The sequence below is a fragment of the Mobula birostris genome, chromosome 8 (assembly GCF_030028105.1).
Source record: "Mobula birostris isolate sMobBir1 chromosome 8, sMobBir1.hap1, whole genome shotgun sequence".
NCBI lineage: Eukaryota > Metazoa > Chordata > Chondrichthyes > Myliobatiformes > Myliobatidae > Mobula > Mobula birostris.
The window spans coordinates 32,771,131-32,791,760 of record NC_092377.1 but is presented as its reverse complement, the minus strand read 5'-3'; the positions used below and the strand labels follow the sequence as shown (position 1 = coordinate 32,791,760).

At 39.2% G+C, this 20,630-nt stretch overlaps 1 protein-coding gene across 9 annotated transcripts in view; it reads right to left on the bottom strand.

The window, feature by feature from the left end:
- ppm1ba (protein phosphatase, Mg2+/Mn2+ dependent, 1Ba) overlaps positions 1-20,630 on the bottom strand; it is a 142,816-nt gene that overhangs the window by 25,174 nt on the left and 97,012 nt on the right. For all 9 annotated transcript variants that reach the window (XM_072264980.1, XM_072264975.1, XM_072264973.1 and 6 more), the window contains 2 exons: positions 16,535-16,652; positions 116-227 (listed from right to left, as the gene is read on the bottom strand). In XM_072264980.1, the coding sequence (XP_072121081.1) occupies positions 116-227; positions 16,535-16,652 (230 nt within the window). The remainder of the gene's footprint in view (positions 1-115; positions 228-16,534; positions 16,653-20,630) is intronic.

The following is a 20,630-nucleotide window of genomic DNA, read 5'->3' as shown; positions in this document are numbered from 1 at the left end:
GCCACAACCAGTTGCCTTGTTCCTCAATTTAACCAATGGACAGTCAGAAAACAACTGCAGAAACATTCACAAAGTTTATGACTCTCATTATAGGTGCAAAAGATTTTGTACTCACTTGCTTGCAAGGCCTCCTCCTGGGGGAAGATTAGGGATATTCTCCATAGAGAGAGTACGCATCACGTGAACCAAATCAGGCATCCCTTCTTCACTGGGTTTCGACATGATTTCTAGTTTTGGTTATTAAAGAGATACATATTATTAAAGATGCATTTAAAATACAAATTTTCAAGTGCTTTACAACAAAATTAAAACTTTTTCAGGCAGTCCCCGGGTTGAGAATGTGCAACTTATCAACATTGGTACACGTGAGCAGACTTCCTTATAAGTAAATACAAAGGTCCTACGTATGTGCATAGGTGATGGTCAAAAGTAATATTATTTTTGATTAATTATGGTTTAGTTATAATAGATACAAATATTTGCACCTTCCCTGTGGGTCAGTAAACAAAATTCTGCTCCGAATATGAACTCCAGGGTCAATCCTAAGGAAGGACTAAATCAGAGATTTAAGCTTTAAATTAAATTGAATACTAATGGTATTCCATTGTTAAGAGTTTAGAGCATCATGTCCTGTATAACAGTGTGCAGGTAACTAATGTCCTGTCCATGTATTGCCCTGATGACCTATTGACAGCTCCTCTATTGATCAAAGACAAATGCAATTAAATACTTAATAAACAAGTAATTCACAGAATAGTCCAATTAAAATTAGAACATAGAAATCTACAGCACATTACAGACCCTTCAGCTCACAAATGTTGTGCCGACCATGTAACCTACTCTAGAAGCTGCCTAGAATTTCCCTACTACATAGCCCTCTATTTTTCTAAGCTCCATGTACCTATCTAAGTGTCCCTTAAAAAGTTCCACCTCTACCACCTTCGCTGGCAGTGCATTCCAAGCATCCATCACTCTGTGTGAAAAACTTACGTCTGACATCCCCCTTGCACCTATTTCCAAGCACCTTGAAACTATGCCCCCTTGCGTAAGCCAATGTGTTAGAAAACATCAGAATCAGGTTTATTAACTCTGGCATGTGTTATGAAATTTGTTGACTGAGCAGCAGCAGTACAATGCAATACAATATAGAAAGAAAAAATAAGTAAACCAATTACAGTAAGTGTGTAGTTAGATAGTTATAAATAGTTAGATTAAAAATAATGCAAAAAGAGAAGAAAAAAGGTGAGGTAGAGTTCTTGAGTTCAATGTACATTTATGAATTGGATGGCAGTGTGGAAGAAGCTATTCTTAGATCACTGAGTGTGTGCAAGTATATTTATTTTAAACTATCCTACCCATGTAAATTAAATTATTAATATTAGTTAAAACAACGTTAACAAAGTAAATAACTTACTTTCAGTGAAGGTCATCAACCCCTTTCTAATAAATGGAACTAGTGTAGGTGCATCATCTGTAGCTCGCCTAAGGCTAAGGGGGCACATATATAATGTATCTGGCTCCACATACTCATGTTACAGAATGCACTTGGATGTACTGAGATGCAAGGGGATGATGAGAAGTCAAGCGTGCAGCTATTGGTTGACAGTCAACCAGTCCATTTATGATTTTAAGGAAGTACGTATTCACCAAGTTATTCAAAAGAATTTTTGATCAACTAAAAACCAGTTCACTTTCAGAAGACAGTTGTAATAAAACTATTGAAGCTTTAGGTAGTTATAAATAATTTAAAATAATGCAATAACAGAAATAATTTTTAAAAGTGAGGTAGTGTCCATGGGCTCATAATTTGGAAAATTATGAATACAGATTCACATGAAGTTCTAAGGTGAGGTAAAAAATAAATCTAAAAGTGTCACAGGATTCCACCAGTTAGACAATTGTGTAACAATGAGGTAAATGTCTGAAATGAATTTTTAAAAAAAATCTTTTCCTCAGTTTGCAGTTGGATTGGTGGAGAGCAGCAGCTGAGGATTAAATGCAACCAGAACTAAACAAACTTGTGTGCTTTCCACTTAACAGCCAAAGCATTTTCAAATCTTTTCTGTTCTCTTATATTCTGCCTCCTGAATTCCAAGAGGAATTCTCACAAGCTCTGCATGCTTCAACAAGATTAAACAATCAATACAAAGTACAAGCAGATTCCCCAATCTTTTGAAAAAAGCCAATGAACTCCACCCCAATGATGCAATCAAGTATCTACCAAAACCAGCAATTCACAACAGGAGGAATGACTTTCATATTCACTAAAATATGTGATTAAAATTCTTCCATTTCTACCTTTATATTTTTATAATACAGCTTTTAATTATTGCCCAGATTCTGAAAATAGCATACTCATTGTTCTGCATTTCTAATACACTGCTGTGCTTTGTTCAACTTTTTGTTATATTATTGGTCCGATTGAAAACATAAATCAATTTGTGAGCAACATGAATATCAGACCAACTTTTTTTTTGCAAAATTTTCCTGGGCAATTCAAGCATCTAATTTAGGGTCATATTACATTCATAATATGAATGAAAAATCTTGAGCAAATATACTGCAAGCATCAAATTACCAGTAATGTTGAAATATAGGACATTAATTTGTCTTCCCTGATGTATTGCCTATGATATGAATTACAGATTACGCACTGAAAAAAAATCTAAAAGTAGATTATGATAATCTACTCTATCCAAATTTTTGAAATCACACACATCTGCTTATAGAAACATAGAAAATAGGTGCAGGAGTAGGCCATTCGGCCCTTCGAGCCTGCACCGCCATTTATTATGATCATGGCTGATCATCCAACTCAGAACACCGCCCCAGCCTTCCCTCCATACCCCCTGGCCCCCGTAGCCACAAGGGCCATATCTAACTCCCTCTTAAATATAGCCAATGAACTGGCCTCAACTGTTTCCTGTGGCAGAGAATTCCACAGATTCACCACTCTCTGTGTGAAGAAGTTTTTCCTAATCTCGGTCCTAAAAGGCTTCCCCTCTATCCTCAAACTGTGACCCCTCGTTCTGGACTTCCCCAACATCGGGAACAATCTTCCTGCATCTAGCCTGTCCAATCCCTTTAGGATCTTATACGTTTCAATCAGATCCCCCCCTCAATCTTCTAAATTCCAACGAGTACAAGCCCAGTTCATCCAGTCTTTCTTCATATGAAAGTCCTGCCATCCCAGGAATCAATCTGGTGAACCTTCTCTGTACTCCCTCTATGGCAAGGATGTCTTTCCTCAGATTAGGGGACCAAAACTGCACACAATACTCCAGGTGTGGTCTCACCAAGGCCTTGTACAACTGCAGTAGTACCTCCCTGCTCCTGTACTCGAATCCTCTCGCTATAAATGCCAGCATACCATTCGCCTTTTTCACCGCCTGCTGTACCTGCATGCCCACTTTCAATGACTGGTGTATAATGACACCCAGGTCTCGTTGCACCTCCCCTTTTCCTAATCGGCCACCATTCAGATAATAATCTGTTTTCCTATTTTTGCCACCAAAGTGGATAACTTCACATTTATCCACATTAAATTGCATCTGCCATGAATTTGCCCACTCTGATGTCTGATGATATATTTTATAAAGGAAAATGTAATGTTGAGATTCCTTCATATAGGCTTTACCAAAAGGCCTGATACCAAGGTGCATACTTCACCTGATCTAACAGCAAACAATTCAATATATCATTTAAAAAAAATCAAACCGAGGAGGACTTCCGGGTCATCAAGGGAATGGCGGCGTAAGGAAAAGGTCTCTCGACAAAAAAGGTAAACTGCCCCATAATCGAATTTAGACAAATACTTAATATTGCATAACTATATTAATAAAAGGGGCAAGGATGATGTCTAAGAACAAGATTAAAAAGTCCGCTCCGAAGGCTGATAAACATAAAGAGACGCAGCAAGGCGACAGACCTAGCTCCCCCACAGCAAGCCAGGACGGAGATAATGAGGGGGAATCGGTGACTCTGTCCTTGATTCTCGGAGAGATTCAGGAGTTCCGACAAGATAACGGCAAACAGCTGGAAGATATTAAAGGAGAAATAGTAAAAACTAACTCACGGATAGATGAAGCCGAAGCGAGGATTGTTGGAATTGAAGAGAAGCTACAAAACGCAGAGGAGGTGATAGCAGAAATGCTGAAGCTGCAAGACCAGCTCCAGTGGAAACTAATAGATCAAGAAGGCCGCTCGAGAAGGGAAAATGTGAGGATTTACGGAGTTCCCGAAGGAACTGAAGGTAAACCCGGATTGATGATTCCCTTCGTGGAGAAGCTACTTAGAGAGAACCTTGATATACCGGCCGCAAAAGACCTACAGATAGAAAGAGCTCACCGCGCGTTGGCACCACAGCCTCCAGCAGGCGCCCAGCCCAGCTCAATTCTGGTCAGATTTCTCAGTTACAGAACGAAGGAAGAGGTGCTTAAAAGGGCATGGCAAAAGAAAGGTTTCATGTGGAACAACTGTAAAATCAGTTTAGACCACGACTACGCACCGGGGATTCTTGCCAGGCGGAAGGAATATACGGAAACACGAAGAGTCCTGAAGGAAAACAACATCAAGTTCCAGACCCTGTATCCAGCTCGGCTGAGAGTCTTTTACGACGAAGGGACAAAAACTTACGTTACGGTGGAGGAGGCAACGTTGGACCTGGCGGACCGGGGACTACCTATTAAAGTTATCATCCAACCGGAGTCGCTACTGGAGAGGATTCGGCAGAAGTCGTGGCAGTTAGTGGGGCGAGGACGCTCCACACGAACCAGAGTGTCAAACTACAAGGAAAAGCTGCAAATATTCAGACGCGAATGTACAGAGAACACAGATTAATTAAGAGAAGTGACTGAAAAGAGTAAATCGGACTTAAAGGTAAAATGTAAACTGGTAACTGAAAATAAACTAGACGGAATAACTTGAATGATAGCAATATGGTCGAGACATAAATAGGAGAAAATTCTCTATGATTATTCAAACTGCTGAGGGCCTTCTCAGTTACAGAACGAAGGAAGAGGTGCTTAAAAGGGCACAGGGTGAAGATAGAGGTTATCCCTCTGAACTGAGGCGGGTCGGTGCTCAGGCCTCACTGTGGGAAGTCGGGAAAAATTTTCAAATGTTGCACGTTCAAAAACGTCTAGGGTGTGGTTATATGTCTTGGTTTACTGTTGAGAAGGGATTGCTTATTGTTTGGTTAGAAAAGGAGAGTGTTTTTTTTTCTACTAGAGAAAAATGCAAACTGAATTGGTAAAAATAATTTCCTATAATGTTAATGGGGTTTTGAATCCAATTAAAAGAAATAAGATTATGTCTAAATTGAAAAAAGAGAGGGCACAAATAGCTTTCCTCCAGGAAACACATATGAGCCAATCTGAACATGGAAAATTAAAAGGAATGGGCTTTAAGCATGTATTTTATTCATCATATAAATTGAGTCACAAAAGAGGGGTAGCTACTTTAATATCAAGTACTCTTAATTATGAACATATTTCAGAGACTAGAGACAAAGAAGGACGGTTCGTAAAAATCACAGGAAGAATAGAAGGTACAGAAATAACATTGCTGAATGTTTATGCTCCTCCAGGTTGTGAATGGTCATTTTATAGACACATTTTTGACCTAATGGTCAGTTCTCAAGGGGTAGTAATTTGTGGAGGGGATTTTAATATTAGATTAAATCCTATATTAGATTCTTCAAGAATAGTTACTCAGAATAAACCTCTGACTCGGAAAGTGAATTCATTGATGGAGGAGTTGGGAATTATAGATGTCTGGAGGGAATTACACCCTACTAGTAAAGATTATACATATTACTCTTTCCCTCATTCAGCCTATTCAAGGATAGACTATTTCTTTATCTTTAATACAGATAGACTCAGGATAAAAAACTGTAATATTGCAACAATTGATCTGTCGGATCATAGCCCAGTCTCTATGTCTCTAATCCTGGAAAGGAAAATGAGGAAAACACTATGGAGGCTAAACTCACGTATACTCAATAACCCGAAAGTAATGGAGAGATTAAGGGGAGAAATCAAAGAATATCTAGACCTTAATGACACAGGAGAAACATCACCAGTGATCTTATGGGATACATTGAAAGCTGTACTGAGAGGGAAAATTATTTCCATTACCACTCGCATGAAAAAAATCAATGCACAAAAACTAGCAGACCTTCAAGGAAAATTAAAACAACTTCAAGTTGTAGATAGCAACAAAAGTAATTCAAATCGAAAACAGGAAATTAGGAAATTGCAAAGTGAAATTGACGATATTTATATGTTGGAAACTCAAAGAAATTTTCTTTACCTGAGACAAAAGAATTATGAAGTAGGAGGTAAATCAGCTAGATTATTAGCATATAAATTACAAAAACAACAAGCAGACAATACAATTCATAAAATAAAGAATCCAAAGACAAAGCTTGTGGAGAGTACAATAGGGAAAATTCAAGAGAGTTTTGAAACATATTATCGAGAGCTGTACTCCCAACCCCGGGCCCCCAATGAGCCCTATATAGACAGTGTATTGAATTTTTTAGATCTACCTAAACTTACAGATTTACAAAATGAAAGTTTATTAGAACCAGTAACTGTCAAAGAACTGAACGCGGCCATCTCTAGGTTAAAGGCTGGAAAGTCCCTGGGTTCTGATGGGTTTACTTCAGAGTGGTATAAGTCCCTGAAGACACAGTTAGCCCCATTACTACTTAACACCTTTAACTGGATCTTGCAGAGAGGAGAAACTCCACCTTCCTGGAGAGAAGCGATTATTTCAGTTATTCCTAAAGAGGGTAAAGATAAACTAGAATGTGGCAATTATCGGCCAATTAGTGTTCTTAATTTAGATTACAAACTATTTACATCTATATTAGCGCGCAGATTGGAAAAGCCTTTACCTGGCCTAATCCACTTAGACCAGACTGGATTTATTCAACAAAGACAAACACAGGACAACATAAGGAGAACTCTGCACATATTAGAACAGGTTAATAAGAACGAGACAGAGACAATGGTAGTAGGATTGGACACTGAGAAAGCTTTTGATTTGGTTAGTTGGGCATTCCTATACAGAGTGTTAGGAAGATTCGGCTTTCAAGAAAAGTTTATTAAAGTAATTCAGACTCTATATGACAGCCCTACAGCCCGAATTAAGATAAATGGGGACCTCTCTGACTCCTTCATCTTAGAGAGAGGCACTAGACAGGGATGCCCAATTTCTCCTCTCCTTTTTGCGCTATATATTGAACCACTTGCCCAACTAATAAGACAGAGCGAAATTGTAAAAGGTATCAAGGTGGCAGGGATTGAACAGAAAGTGGCGTTATTCACAGATGATGTTTTGGTCTATCTGAGTGAACCAGAAAAAACATTTATAGGATTGTTTACACTGCTGGATGACTTTGGGAAAATATCAGGTTATAAAATAAATGTAAAGAAAACACAGGTTATGTTCCTAAATTATACATCATCCAAAAAGTTGCAGGATACATATGATCTTAAGTGGGAAGCTAAATCATTAAAATATTTAGGAATAACCCTGCCGAAGGATCTTTCAACACTGTCACAGGTAAATTATGGGCCATTAATCTCAGAGACAGAAGCAGATATGCATAGATGGAATCTTATCCTCTTTTTAAGTTTAAATTCAAGGATAAATACTATAAAAATGAATATTCTTCCTCGGTTATTGTATCTTTTCCGTACTTTACCGGTGGAGGTGGATGATAATCAATTCAGGGAATGGGACAGATGGATTTCCCGCTTCATTTGGCAAGGAAAGAAACCTAGAATTCGATATAACACCTTACAGTTAGGGAAGGAAGGAGGAGGTATGGTTCTTCCTTGCCTGAGAAATTATTTTTATGCCTCACAGATAACCCCTCTGTTATATTGGTGTAATAGGGAATATAAGGCTAGATGGAAGGAAATAGAATTTGGATTAGTTGACAATTTTCCTCTTCAGGCCTCAATAGCTGACAAAGGATTGATGGCCCAGTTGGAAAAATTTAAAAATGCTTGGATAAATCTTACATTAAAAGTATGGCAGAAGGTGGTTAATTCATGTGGAATTAATAACATGTTAAAACTCTTTAGATGGTGTGCATATGATACCGAATTCCTTCCCAACAGAGGAGATAAAAGATTTGAGCTACGGATAAAGAAAGGTCTTACAACCTACCTCTCACTTATAGATAAAAGAGTATTACAAAGTTTCCAAATCCTGCAGGACAAACATGGCCTAGAACATAATGACTTTTTTAGGTACCTTCAAGTACGAAACTATGTTAACCAGAGTTGTAGATATACAGACCTATCAACAGTAGAATTAGAATTTTTCAAGATTCTGAATTCGGCTTGCAGTTCAATACCTAGTAAATCAGTTTCTCGATTATATAATGCACTCTCCCATGCTAAAAATGTAAATACACTGTATATTAAAGAGAAGTGGGAGAAAGAAGCGGGGTTGGTACTTTCAGAGGAGGCTTGGGGGAAAATCTGCAGCTTTCAATGGTCCTCGACTAATTCTTTGACTTGGAGAGAACATTGTTGAAAAAACATTATAGATACTTCAAGACCCCATATCAGGAAAAATATAAAGATACAAATGTGATGTGTTGGAGAAGGTGCGGCTCCAAGGAGGCAAATCATTTTCATATTTTTTGGGATTGCCCTAAATTAAGTCTATTTTGGGAAGGTATTCATAGAACATTAGTTAAGGTACTTAGGTCCCAGATACCTCTGAACTTTGAGACGTTCTATTTGGGGCATGTATTGTTTCTTGAACAGAAGGAAGATATAAAGTTGCTGCAGGCCCTCTTAGCGGTAAGTAAGAAATCAATCACTAGAAAATGGCTAAATCCAATACCACCTACATTAGAAGATTGGTACGAAATTATCTTGGAAATATTTAAAATGGAAAAGTTGACTTACTCCCTGAGAACTCAAAAAGAAAAATTTTATCAAATCTGGAATAAATGGATTGAATATATAACCCCAATGCGAGCAGACTTTAGATGACTCTCCTAATGATTTATACTGCTCTTCTCATCAACACAGTAATATTGCTAACGTAAGCACCCCTAGTCCAAATGTTTGTTTTTTTTTTGTTTTCTTTTGGAAAATAGAGAATTAACATAAGTAAAGGGAAAGATTTGGGAAAGGGATAAAAAAATGAAAAAATTAAGTAAATAAGTACATAGGGATTGGATAATTATGTCTGCGGGCAGGAGCAAGCATGAACAAATTAGGATATAAACACCTACAATGGTTGATACATAGGCTTATATACAACATTTTGGACCAGTGGAAATGGTCCAGAAGGGTTATATGGAAAATATTATTACCATTTTTCTTAACAACTAATTCCATTACTTAGCCTAATAGGTTAGATTTACCACAGTACATAATTACCTATTTAAATGTTTATTTTCCTTTTATATCATCTGAATGTGTACTTAAGAATGTATAAATAATTGTAGTTTTATACATATAAAAAAATGGAAAAGGTTATATGTGTGAAAAAAGTACATGATATTTGTGAATTCCTTATCCAAATAAAAATAAAATTAAAAAAAAAATAAAATCAAACCAGGACAAAGAGTGAGACTACAGGTGCAAGCAATACAATTGACTCCACAAGAATTTTCAGAAAAGCAATCACATTTCCTATCTCTTAACCACCAGGATTATTTGGGGAAGAATGAAAAAAAAAACAGATACTCTTTGACTTCCAGAAAAATTATTACAAGTCCATTCAGCAAATTAGCAGCAATAGATGGTCCATGAATACTAAAGAAATATGACCACTGTTTCCATTTGACTTGACATTCTTCTCTTTTTCCACTAGTGCTAGGAAAAACTCTTGCTGCCAAAACTGTTTTATTATTTCATTAATTGCTCAATTTCTCTGTTATTCTTAATTCATCCTTCCAAAAAGTGCATCTTTATGAAAAGTAACATTACAAGGACTTAACTAATATCCTACATTTCTTAGTAATTTTTCAATAATTTCTTCTTTTACCACAGTTCTTTTCTGCTACAGCTAATCTCTCATTCATCTCCCACTCTACAAATTCAGTAAGGTTCCTGCACATCACACCTGGTGCAAATGCTGTTTTGAGAGCAAAGAAAATCACTATTGCCTCACCAAGTATTTTTTTTGTATCTCTTGCTATTAATACAGAGGTCTGGACTGATGAATTAGAAGAGTTCAAATTCCAGCACAGCACTGAAGCAGATAAATTCAATTAAATAAATTCTAGAATGCACCTATTTTAATACAGTAAACAAAGGACAACTTTTCTTCAACAGAGGATGAAGATATATGATGATTGCAAAGCAACATTAAGGAAACATCATGGAAAAGTAAGAATTTCCAAGTGCAGAAAATCCAATTTTATAACCAGTAGCACTGAAAACACTCCTGATAGTTCTGATGAAAGGCTATCAATCTTCATAGTCAAATGTTCCTCTCTGCAGATGCTGAAGTATTCTAAAATGTTTGTTGTACTTGTATTAGAAAACACCTCATTATGTTCTACTCATTACCTATACAAGAAAGTGTTCTCTTTAAAAAAGTCGACAAAGCGTATTAACTTGAAACACTCTATAAAGCATTAGTTGAGCACTTCAAAGATAAACCAGAGAGTGAGGAGGAAAGCAGGAGTACGAGATTAAAATGGGATAGTTCTAACTACCGGCCTCCTTTTGTGATATATCATTACAAGATATCCCAGTGAACCTTGCAATTAACCAGAAAAATATTTCAGGTGCTAGGTCAAACTTTTGCACAAAAATACTTACAATGTGAAAAAAAAAACTCATCATATCTGCATAAGATTGAGAAGCTTCACCAAAAGACTCTTGCTGCTAACTGACTCTTGATTGGAGCAACTGGGATTCTATACGCTGGAATTTAGAAGGATGAGAGGGGATCTGATTGAAACATATAAGATTATTCAGGGATTGGACACGCTAGAGGCAGGAAACATGTTCCCAATGTTGGGGGAGTCCAAAACCAGAGGCCACAGTTTAAGAATAAAGGGTAGACAATTTAGAACGGAGTTGAGGAAAAACTTTTTCACCCAGAGGGTTGTGGTTCTGTGGAACGCTGTGCCTCAGAAGGCAGCGGAGGCCAATTCTCTGAATTCTTTCAAGAAAGAGTTAGATAGAGCTCTTAAAGATAGCGGAGTGAAGGGATATAGGGAGAAGGCAGGAAAAGGGTACTGATTCTGGATGATCAGCCATGATCACAGTGAATGGTGGTGCTGGCTCGAAGGGCTGAATGGTCTACTCCTGCACCTAGTCTAATAGTTGAATTAAAGCCACAGCCACTTTGAGATGCATCTTGTAACAATATTGGTTCTAACAACCTTGGCTTTTCAGGAAAGCATTTTTGATTTCTGCAATTCCACATAGGGCAATAGCTGCTGGAATTCATCACTCAATATCCTAACCTCAGTCTGCTCACAGTAATTGTTCATTTTGGGCACCATTTGATAATTTGAGTATACAACCTCAGCGGAGCAAAACAGTGTTGGCCGTTGGAGAGCCTGTCCTCTCAGGGAAACGCATCTCAGCAGTGATATAAATAATTTTCATCAAAGAAACTGGACAGAAACACACTTCTGTTATTCTCAATGTTGGGAAGATAAAACCACCGAGTATCAAGGAAAATGAACTCAAAGTTGAGTTAGAAACACAGAAACAGAAAACCTACAGCACGATACAGGCCCTTCAGCCCACAAAGCTGTGCCGAACATGTCCTTACCTTAGAAATTACCTAGGGTTACCCATAGCCCTCTATTTTTCTAAGCTCCATGTACCTATTCACGAGTCTCTTAAAAGACCCTATCATATCCGCCTCCACCATGGTCGCTAGCAGCCCATTCCACGCACTCACAACTCTCTGCGTAAAAAAACTTATCCCTGACATTTCCTCTGTACCCATTTCCAAGCACCTTAAAATTGTGCCCTCTCATGTTAGCCATTTCAGCCACGAAAAGCTTCTGACTATCCACACGATCAATGCCTCTCATCATCTTGTACACCTCTATCAGGTCACCTCCCATCCTCCATTGCTCCAAGAAGAAAAGGCCGAGTTCGCTCAACCTACTCTCATAAGCATGCTCCCCAATCCAGGCATCCTTGTAAATCTCCTCTGCACCTTTTCCATGGTTTCCACATCCGTCCTGCAGTGAGGTGACCAGAACTGAGCACAACACTCCAAGTGGGGTCTGACCAGGGCCCAATATAGCTATAACATTACCTCTTGGCTCCTAAACTCAATCCCACAATTGATGAAGGTCAATGCACTGTATGCCTTCTTAATCACAGAGTCAACCTGTGCAGCAGCTTTGAGTGTCCTATGGACTCTGACCCCAAGATCCCTCTGATCCTCCACACTGCTAAGAGTCTTACCATCAACACTATATTCTGCCATCATATTTGACCTACCAAAATGAACCACCTCACATTTATCTGGGTTGAACTCCATCTGCCACCTCTCAGCCCAATTTTGCATCCTATCAATGTCCCCCTGTAACCTCTGACAGCCTTCCAAACTATCCACTATCCACAACACCCTCAACCTTTGTGTCATCAGCAAATTTATTAACCCATCCCTCCACTTCCTCATCCAGGTCATTTATAAAAATCACAGAGTAGGTGTCCCAGAACAAATCCCTGAGGCACACCACTGGTCACTGACCTCCATGCAGAATATGACCCATCTACAACCACACTTTGCCTACTGAGGGCAACCCAGTTCTGGATCCACAAATCAATGTCCCCTTGGATCCCATGCCTTCTTCCTTTCTCAATAAGCCTCGCACGGGGTACCTTGTCAAATGCCTTGCTAAAATCCATATACACTACATCTACTGCTCTACCTTCATCAATGTGTTCAGTCACATCCTCAAAAAATTCAAACAGGCTCATAAGACACGACCTGCCTTTGACAAAGCCATGTAGACCATTCTTAATCATATTATGCCTCTCCAAATGTTCATAAATCCTGCCTCTCAGGATCTTTTCCATCAACTTACCAACCACTGAAGTAAGATTCACTGATCTATAATTTCCTGGGCTATCTCTATTCCCTTTCTTGAATAAGGGAACAACATCCGCAACCTCCAATCCTCCGGAACCGCTCCCGTCCCCACTGATGATACAAAGATCGTTGTCAGAGGCTCAGCAATCTCCTCCCTCACCTCCCACAGTAGCCTGGGGTACATGTCGTCCGGTCCTAGTGACTTATCCAACTTGATGCTTTCCAAAAGCTCTAGCACATCCTCTTGTTTAATATCTACATGCTCAACCTTTTCAGTCTGCTGTAAGTCATCCCTACAATCACCAAGATCCTTTTCCGTAGTGAATACTGAAGCAAAGTATCCATTAAGTACCTCTGCTATTTCCTCCGGTTCCATACACGCTTTTCCACTGTCACAGTTGATTGGTCCTATACTCTCACGTCTTATCCTCTTACTCTTCATGTACTTGTAGAATGCCTTGGGGTTTTCCTTAATCCTGTCCACCAAGGCCTTCTCATGGCCCCTTCTGGCTCTCCAAATTTCATTCTTAAGCTCCTTCCTGCTAGCCTTATAAACTTCTAGGTCTCTATCATTACCTAGTTTTTTGAACCTTTCGTAAGCTCTTCTTTTCTTCTTGACTAGATTTACAACAGCCTTTGCACACCATGGTTCCTGGACCCTACCATCCTTTCCCTGTCTCATTGGAACGTACCTATGCAGAACCCCACGCAAATATCCCCTGAACATTTGCCACATTTCTGCTGTACGTTTCCCTAAGAACATCTGTTTCCATCTTATGCTTCCAAGTTCCTGCCTGATAGCCTCATATTTCCCCTTACTCCAATTAACCTAACCTGTCTGACCCTATCCCTCTCCAAAGCTTTGATAAAGGAGATAGAATTGAGATCACTGACTCCAAAATGCTCTCCCACTGAGAGATCTGACACCTGACCAGGTTCATTTCCCAATACCAGAGCAAGTATAGCCTCTCCTCTTGTAGGCTTATCAACATATTGTGTCAAGAAACCTTCCTGAACACACCTAACAAACTCCATCCCATCAAAACCCCTCACTCTAGAGACAAGCCAATCGATACTTGGGAAATTAAAATCTCCCACCATGACAACCCTGTTATTATTACACCTTTCCAGAATCTGTCTCCCTATCTGCTCCTCAATGTCCCTGTTACTGTTGGGTGGTCTATAAAAAAATACCCAGTAGAGTTATTGACCCCTTCCCTGTTTCTAACTTCCACCCACAGAGACTCCGTAGATAATCCCTCCATGACTTACTCCTTTTCTGCAGCTGTGACACTATCTCTGATCAACAGTGCAACACCCCCACCTCTTCTGCCTCCCTCCGTTCTTTCTGAAACATCTAAAGCCTGGCACCATTCCTACCCAAGCTAGCCAAGTCTCTGTAATGGCCACGACATCATAGCTCCAAGTACTGATCCACGCTCTAAGCTCATCTGCTTTGTTCATAATACTCTTTGCATTAAAATAGACACATCTCAAATCATCGGTCTGAGTGCGTCCCTTCTCTATCACCTGCCTATCTTTCCTCTCGCACTGTCTACAAGCTTTCTCTATTTGTGAGGCAACCACCTCTTCCACCGTCTCTTCACTTCGGTTCCCACTCTCCAGCAATTAAACTCTCCCCAACAGCCTTTGTAAATCTCCCCACCACGATATTGGTCCCCCTGGGATTCAAGTGCAACCCTTCCTTTTTGTACAGGTCACACCTGCCCCAAAGGAGTTCCCAATGATCCAGAAATTTGAATCCCTGCCCCCCACTCCAATCCCTCAGCCACGCATTTATCCTCCACCTCACTCTATTCTTATACTCGCTGTCACGTGGCACAGGAAGTAATCCCGAGATTACTACCTTTGAGGTCCTGCTTCTCACTTCCTTCCTAACTCCCTGTAGTCTGTTTTCAGGACCTCCTCCCTTTTCCTACCTATGTCATTGGTACCAATATGTACCATAACCTCTGGCTGTTCTCTTTCCCACTTCAGGATATCCTGGACACAACCAGAAACATTCAGGACCCTGGCACCTGGGAGGCAAACTACCAACCGTGTTTCTTTCCTGCATCCACAGAATCGCCTGTCTGGCCCCCTAACTATAGAGTCCACTATCAATGCTGCCATCCTCTTCCTTTCCCTACCCTTCTGAGCCACAGGAGCACACTCCGTGCCAGAGGCACGGCCACTGTTGCTTCCCCCAGGTAGGCTGCTCCCCCCACCCCCTCCCAACAGTTCTCAAGCAGGAGTACTTATTGTTAAGGGGGACAGCCACAGGGGTACTCTCTAGCCTCTGACTCCTGTCCTTCCCTCTCCTGACTGTTACCCACTTATCTGTCTCCCGAGGCCCCGGTGTGACTACCTGCCCGTAGGTCCTATCTATCACCTGCTCCTATAGCTCCTATCACCTCCTCACTCACCCTGACCAGATGAAAGTCATCAAGCTACATCTCCAGTTCCCTAATGGGGTCCCTAAGGAGCTGCAGCTCGATGCAGCTGCATTTGAGTTCATCCACTCAAAATTTTAACAATTTGTCCTTGACAGTTATATTCCAACAATTATATTAAAAATACAAATAAAAATAAAACAAATCTAGAAACAAGTTTAGCCATCCTGTCACTATAAAAATATTTTGACAATAGATCCTGTACCTGAAAATCAAAAAGAAATGATGCAGTAGGAAAAATATAAACAACTCTAATACTGGATAATTATCACTGAGGCCAACACTTTGAATGGAATTTGGTGAAATCTATTGAAATCCCGACACTTTTACAACACACATTATCCAAGAAATTGCAAACTATTGAGTATCAATACACCATCCTTTGTTAAACTGTCTACCTTCGGAAGGCACAAAGCCTGGGAACATCTTTGTGACTTGAGGTATGGAGGATGAAATACGCATTTAAGGGTAAATACTGGATCATTTGTAATACTGATGGGAATTACATTAAGAAGCATTGATCCTTGTTGAAAGTATAATTAGATGGATACAATGATTAGTTTAAACCCGGCTAAAATTTTCACAAGTTTAACAAACACAATGTCAACATTTACTGGTAGATATTTCCACTATTCAGACCTTCGTGGTACATCTAGCAAGGCAATACATAAAGGTAAAATTACATACAGATCACAAGCAACATATTTGGGTAAGTAACTGGAAAAAGCACTCACACTCTGAAAGGAAAAAGCCAAATTCATGACCAACAATACTCTACTAATGCATTATAGTGACACATTTACGGACTATTTTTATTCAATTTCACATTCTATACAGACAAGTGGAGAAGGGGTTCTTAAATGTTCCTAGATCACAAGATACTTCATTCTCGAGAACAAAAAAAAATTGATACCTGAAGAAAGTTATTTCTTAAAACACCTACTTAGTAATAAATTCACTGAATAATTTTTTTTTTAAACAAACATCTCAAGCTAAAAGAAACAATTAAGCCAAACCAATCCTACCTTCGACACGAGATTCCAGGTACTTATCCAGTTCAGCATCTCTTCTTACTGCCTCTTCTGAAACCTTGGGAGCATTAGGGAAGCAGACCAGTACAATGCTCATATTGTCTCTACTTCCCTACAGAAACAAATGAAGTAATATTGTAAAAACATCACTCTACAGAATTATCAGACAGATCAGTCATATTCATAGAACTGGCTAAGTTAAGCAAAGGATACAATACTAAGTTAATTAATTTTCAAAATTACACAAGTTGCTTAATTGGCACATAGGGATTTTGAAGTACAAAAAGTGAATACAGTGGTTTCCAGTTAATTGGTCCACTGTTTATTTCGGACAACTCTTAGAGAACTAAAAACTAATTGAGAAAATAGCCAGGATTACCTTCGTTTATTTTGGACACTATACCACCTAATTGGGGCAGGAAACCATGCCAAACATTTTCGAACTACTGTCAGTCGCGTGCACATCATGTGGCTGTAAGACACTACATCATGCTTCCAGCAAACCATTTTTATATAGCATCACTGGCATATTTGTGCTTAAAGAGCAGTGATTTTTGTCAAATAATTAACAATAGGACAATCAGAACTGTTTCGCTCACTGCAGTTTCAAGCATTTAGGCTTGGAGATGCCAGAAACAGCCAGGAGTGAAAATGAAACCATTTCACTACTTCAACAAGTAAGGAACTATGAAGAATTGAAGGTATTGAAAATCACCTTGAGTATTACAATTAAAATGAAGATTAGGAGGTGCAGTCATCGAAAGCAGTTTGAAGGCAGTCCACTATCCGCACTGATTTTGTTCACTTAAATCAAAAGAACACATCAGCATACACTGAATGAGTTCCTCTGTTGATAACTATTAGGAGCTAATACACAGTTTTATAGTACTATAGTTGTTTTGGCAGTGTTGTACTTTATTCTGTATTTCATTTAAATACATAATTGGTTATTTTGTTAAACTGTAGATATCTATTTTCGACCTTTTCAACTCTTTCCATGAAACTTCCGCTAACTGAGGCAGTCACTTAGTTTGGCCAAAATGTACTGGTCTTGATTAACTGTCCCAATTAACTGCAATTCCTTTTCAATTACTTGACTTTTATTTTTACAGGTGATATACTATTATTTTTATATGGACATAAATTGTAGTAATCTCCTATCATTAATTACTATCCTTGTATTAAAATATGAAATTTGTGCCACAACCCCTCTCGAAATCTATATGTGCCATTAGTTTCTAACTTATGCATGGCTTTGAACTTAATCACACTTATATTTGTTGTCATTTTTTTTTCTCTACCATGCTAATGAAGAGCAATTTTGAACTGGGAATCCACCAGAAGATGCCTCAACTTGAGAAGACACAAAAAAAATCATCCATAATTAAATAAGAAAAATAGAAAATTGAAAAACATTAATATTGTTGCAAAGGGTCTGATGACTGAAAAAATATGGACATCAGCAAACGATGACACAAAATGAACAGAGAGGAATTAGGACGTGAGAAATTAGTAAGTAATGTGAAAACAGGTGGGGGTTCAGCTATTTTTTTTAAAAAAGAAAATGAACAGATAAATGGAAACAAGATTCCATATTCCATATGTGGTAACAAGATGATACCACAGTGGTGGGGCTCATCAGCAAAAATGATGAAACAATGTACAGGGAGGAGATCAAACACCTAGAGAGCTGGTGCAGGGATAACAACTTGATGCTTAATGTCACCAAAACCAAGGAGATGATCATCGATTTCAGACGGTCTCAGCCTACGCACACACCCTTCGGCATCAGCGGCTCCACAGTGGAGAGAGTGGAAAACATCAAGTTCCTTGGGGTGCAGATCTCGGACAATCTCACCTGGTCCAGGAACACCACTGGGATTGTGAAAGGGGCCCAGCAGAGATTGTACTTCCTGAGGAAGCTTAAACAAGCATCATTCCCCACTAACATCTTAACTACATTCTACAGAGGCGTGGTTGAGAGTGTGCTGACCTTTTGCATCACAACCTGGTACTCCAACTGCAATGCTATCGACAAAAAAGCCTTGCAGAGGGTGGTTAGGGGAGCAGAGAAGGTTATTGGGGTCTCCCTACCTTCTGTCCAAGACCTCTTTCAGAGTCGATGCCTCCAGAAGACACGGTACATCATTAAAGACCCCTCACACCCTCTCCATGAACTGTTTGTTCTTCTGCCATCAGGCAAACATTACAGGAGCATCAAAACTAAAACCACAAGGCTACTAAACAGCTTCCTCCCACAGGCAGTCAGACTGCTAAATAGCTGCTCTACCTGACTCTGCTTTGGACACCTTTAACTTGCACTGGACACTTGTAACTTGATTTTAACTGACATGTGGCTATTGTGTTTTACTATTTATTGTTATGTTTATTATTTAGTGTTACGTTTGTTATGTTATGATTGCACTGCTCCTGGGAAACGCTGTCTCATTCTGCCCTGCAGAGCTGATGTACGGTTAGAACGACAATAAAGTTTTTTGAATCTTGAATCTTTGAATATGCTGAGATCTGGAGCATCAATCTGCTGGAGGAACTTGGTGGATCAAGCAACATCTGTGGAAAAAGAAGGACCTGTTGATTTCATACAGCAGTCTTCAGGACATGATGGCCTGCAACCCAGGGATCTTAAATATAAAAGTGAAAGTCAAGAGTTCTTTGCTAGAAAGCTGAAATTAAAAAAAACAGAATGCTAGAAATACAACAAGCAAGAACACTGGGGCGGGGGGGTGGGGGGGGGCAGAATGAACATTCCAAGTTGAAAATTTGTGGGAAGTGGGACAGGACTAAAGGAACCCATCAGATAGAGTGGGGCCAGAGTTGCCAAGAAAATAAATTATATAGGTTTGCTGGTCAGTAGATTAATGGGGACAGTTAGAGAGAGATAACATAAATACTTGAACCAAGGACTGTAGGACATGCTGTGCTAATGCAGACAGAATATCTGACGAATGACTTACAACAATACTGGCCAGCTCCAACAGTTACCTGAAGTTGCAAAAATCAATTCAGCATCTGAAAAGCTCAGACAGAAGAAAGAAGCACCTCAAATGTATTTTGGGCCTCTTTATAACACTGTAACAGATTACACATAGTTAGGTCAGAGTGGGAATATGGTGAAGAACTAAAATGAAAAGCAACAGGAAGCTCAGGACCCTCTTGACAGAATGCAGGTACTTGTCAAAGTGTTTTCTAATCTGCCTCAGGTTTCTCTGATGTAGTGAACATCAAATTCAATATTCTAGTCTTGAAGTGGTGCAAGGTGAACCACTGCTTCACCTGAAGACCTGTTTGTGATTTTGGATGGTGGAAACTGAAGATATGAAAGGATAGGCGTAGCAACAAAAAAGGCATATGGAGGTTGATTGCCGAGATGAAGAGATAATTTATGAAGAAACATGAAGCGGGTTGGATATTAAAAGAATGACACCTGGTAGCATTGAAAATTTAATATTCCCCAACAGTAGATGTCAAAATTGAGTGTGTGCGTACGTGTGTAGATGTATGCGTGTACATGCATACATGCAAGGCAGAAGCAAAATCTAGATTAAGGGAAAAAATTTTGAAACAACCACTCATTATTTGAAGTAAATGATAAGGAAAAGGTTAGAAATGTGTATCTCCTCAAAAAAAAACTCCATATCCTATAGTTGCAGAGCCAGTTATTGAGCATAAGGGCCCCAACACATCAACTGTTTATTCTTCTTCATAGATGCTGCCTGACCTGCTGAGTTTCTCCGTGTGTGCGCGCGCGCGTGTGTGCATGTTTGTGTGTGCGTGTGCATGTTTGTGTGTGTTTGTTTTACCCTGGATTTCCAGCACCTGCCGAATCTCTTGGTTTTGTTTTCAGCAATAAGTAATGGAGTTGTTATTTAGATTTTCCAAATTGGATATTCATTTTCTTTCACACTTGAACAAAAGTAACATTTCAGCTTTACTACCATTCCCAAACAGGAAAACAATTGAAATATGGTTTCCACACAGGATGTATTGAGAACAAGATAACTCAACAATGAACAAGTACAAGGTACTCCCACTGATAGCACACTTTAATACATAGCATCATATCTCCAGT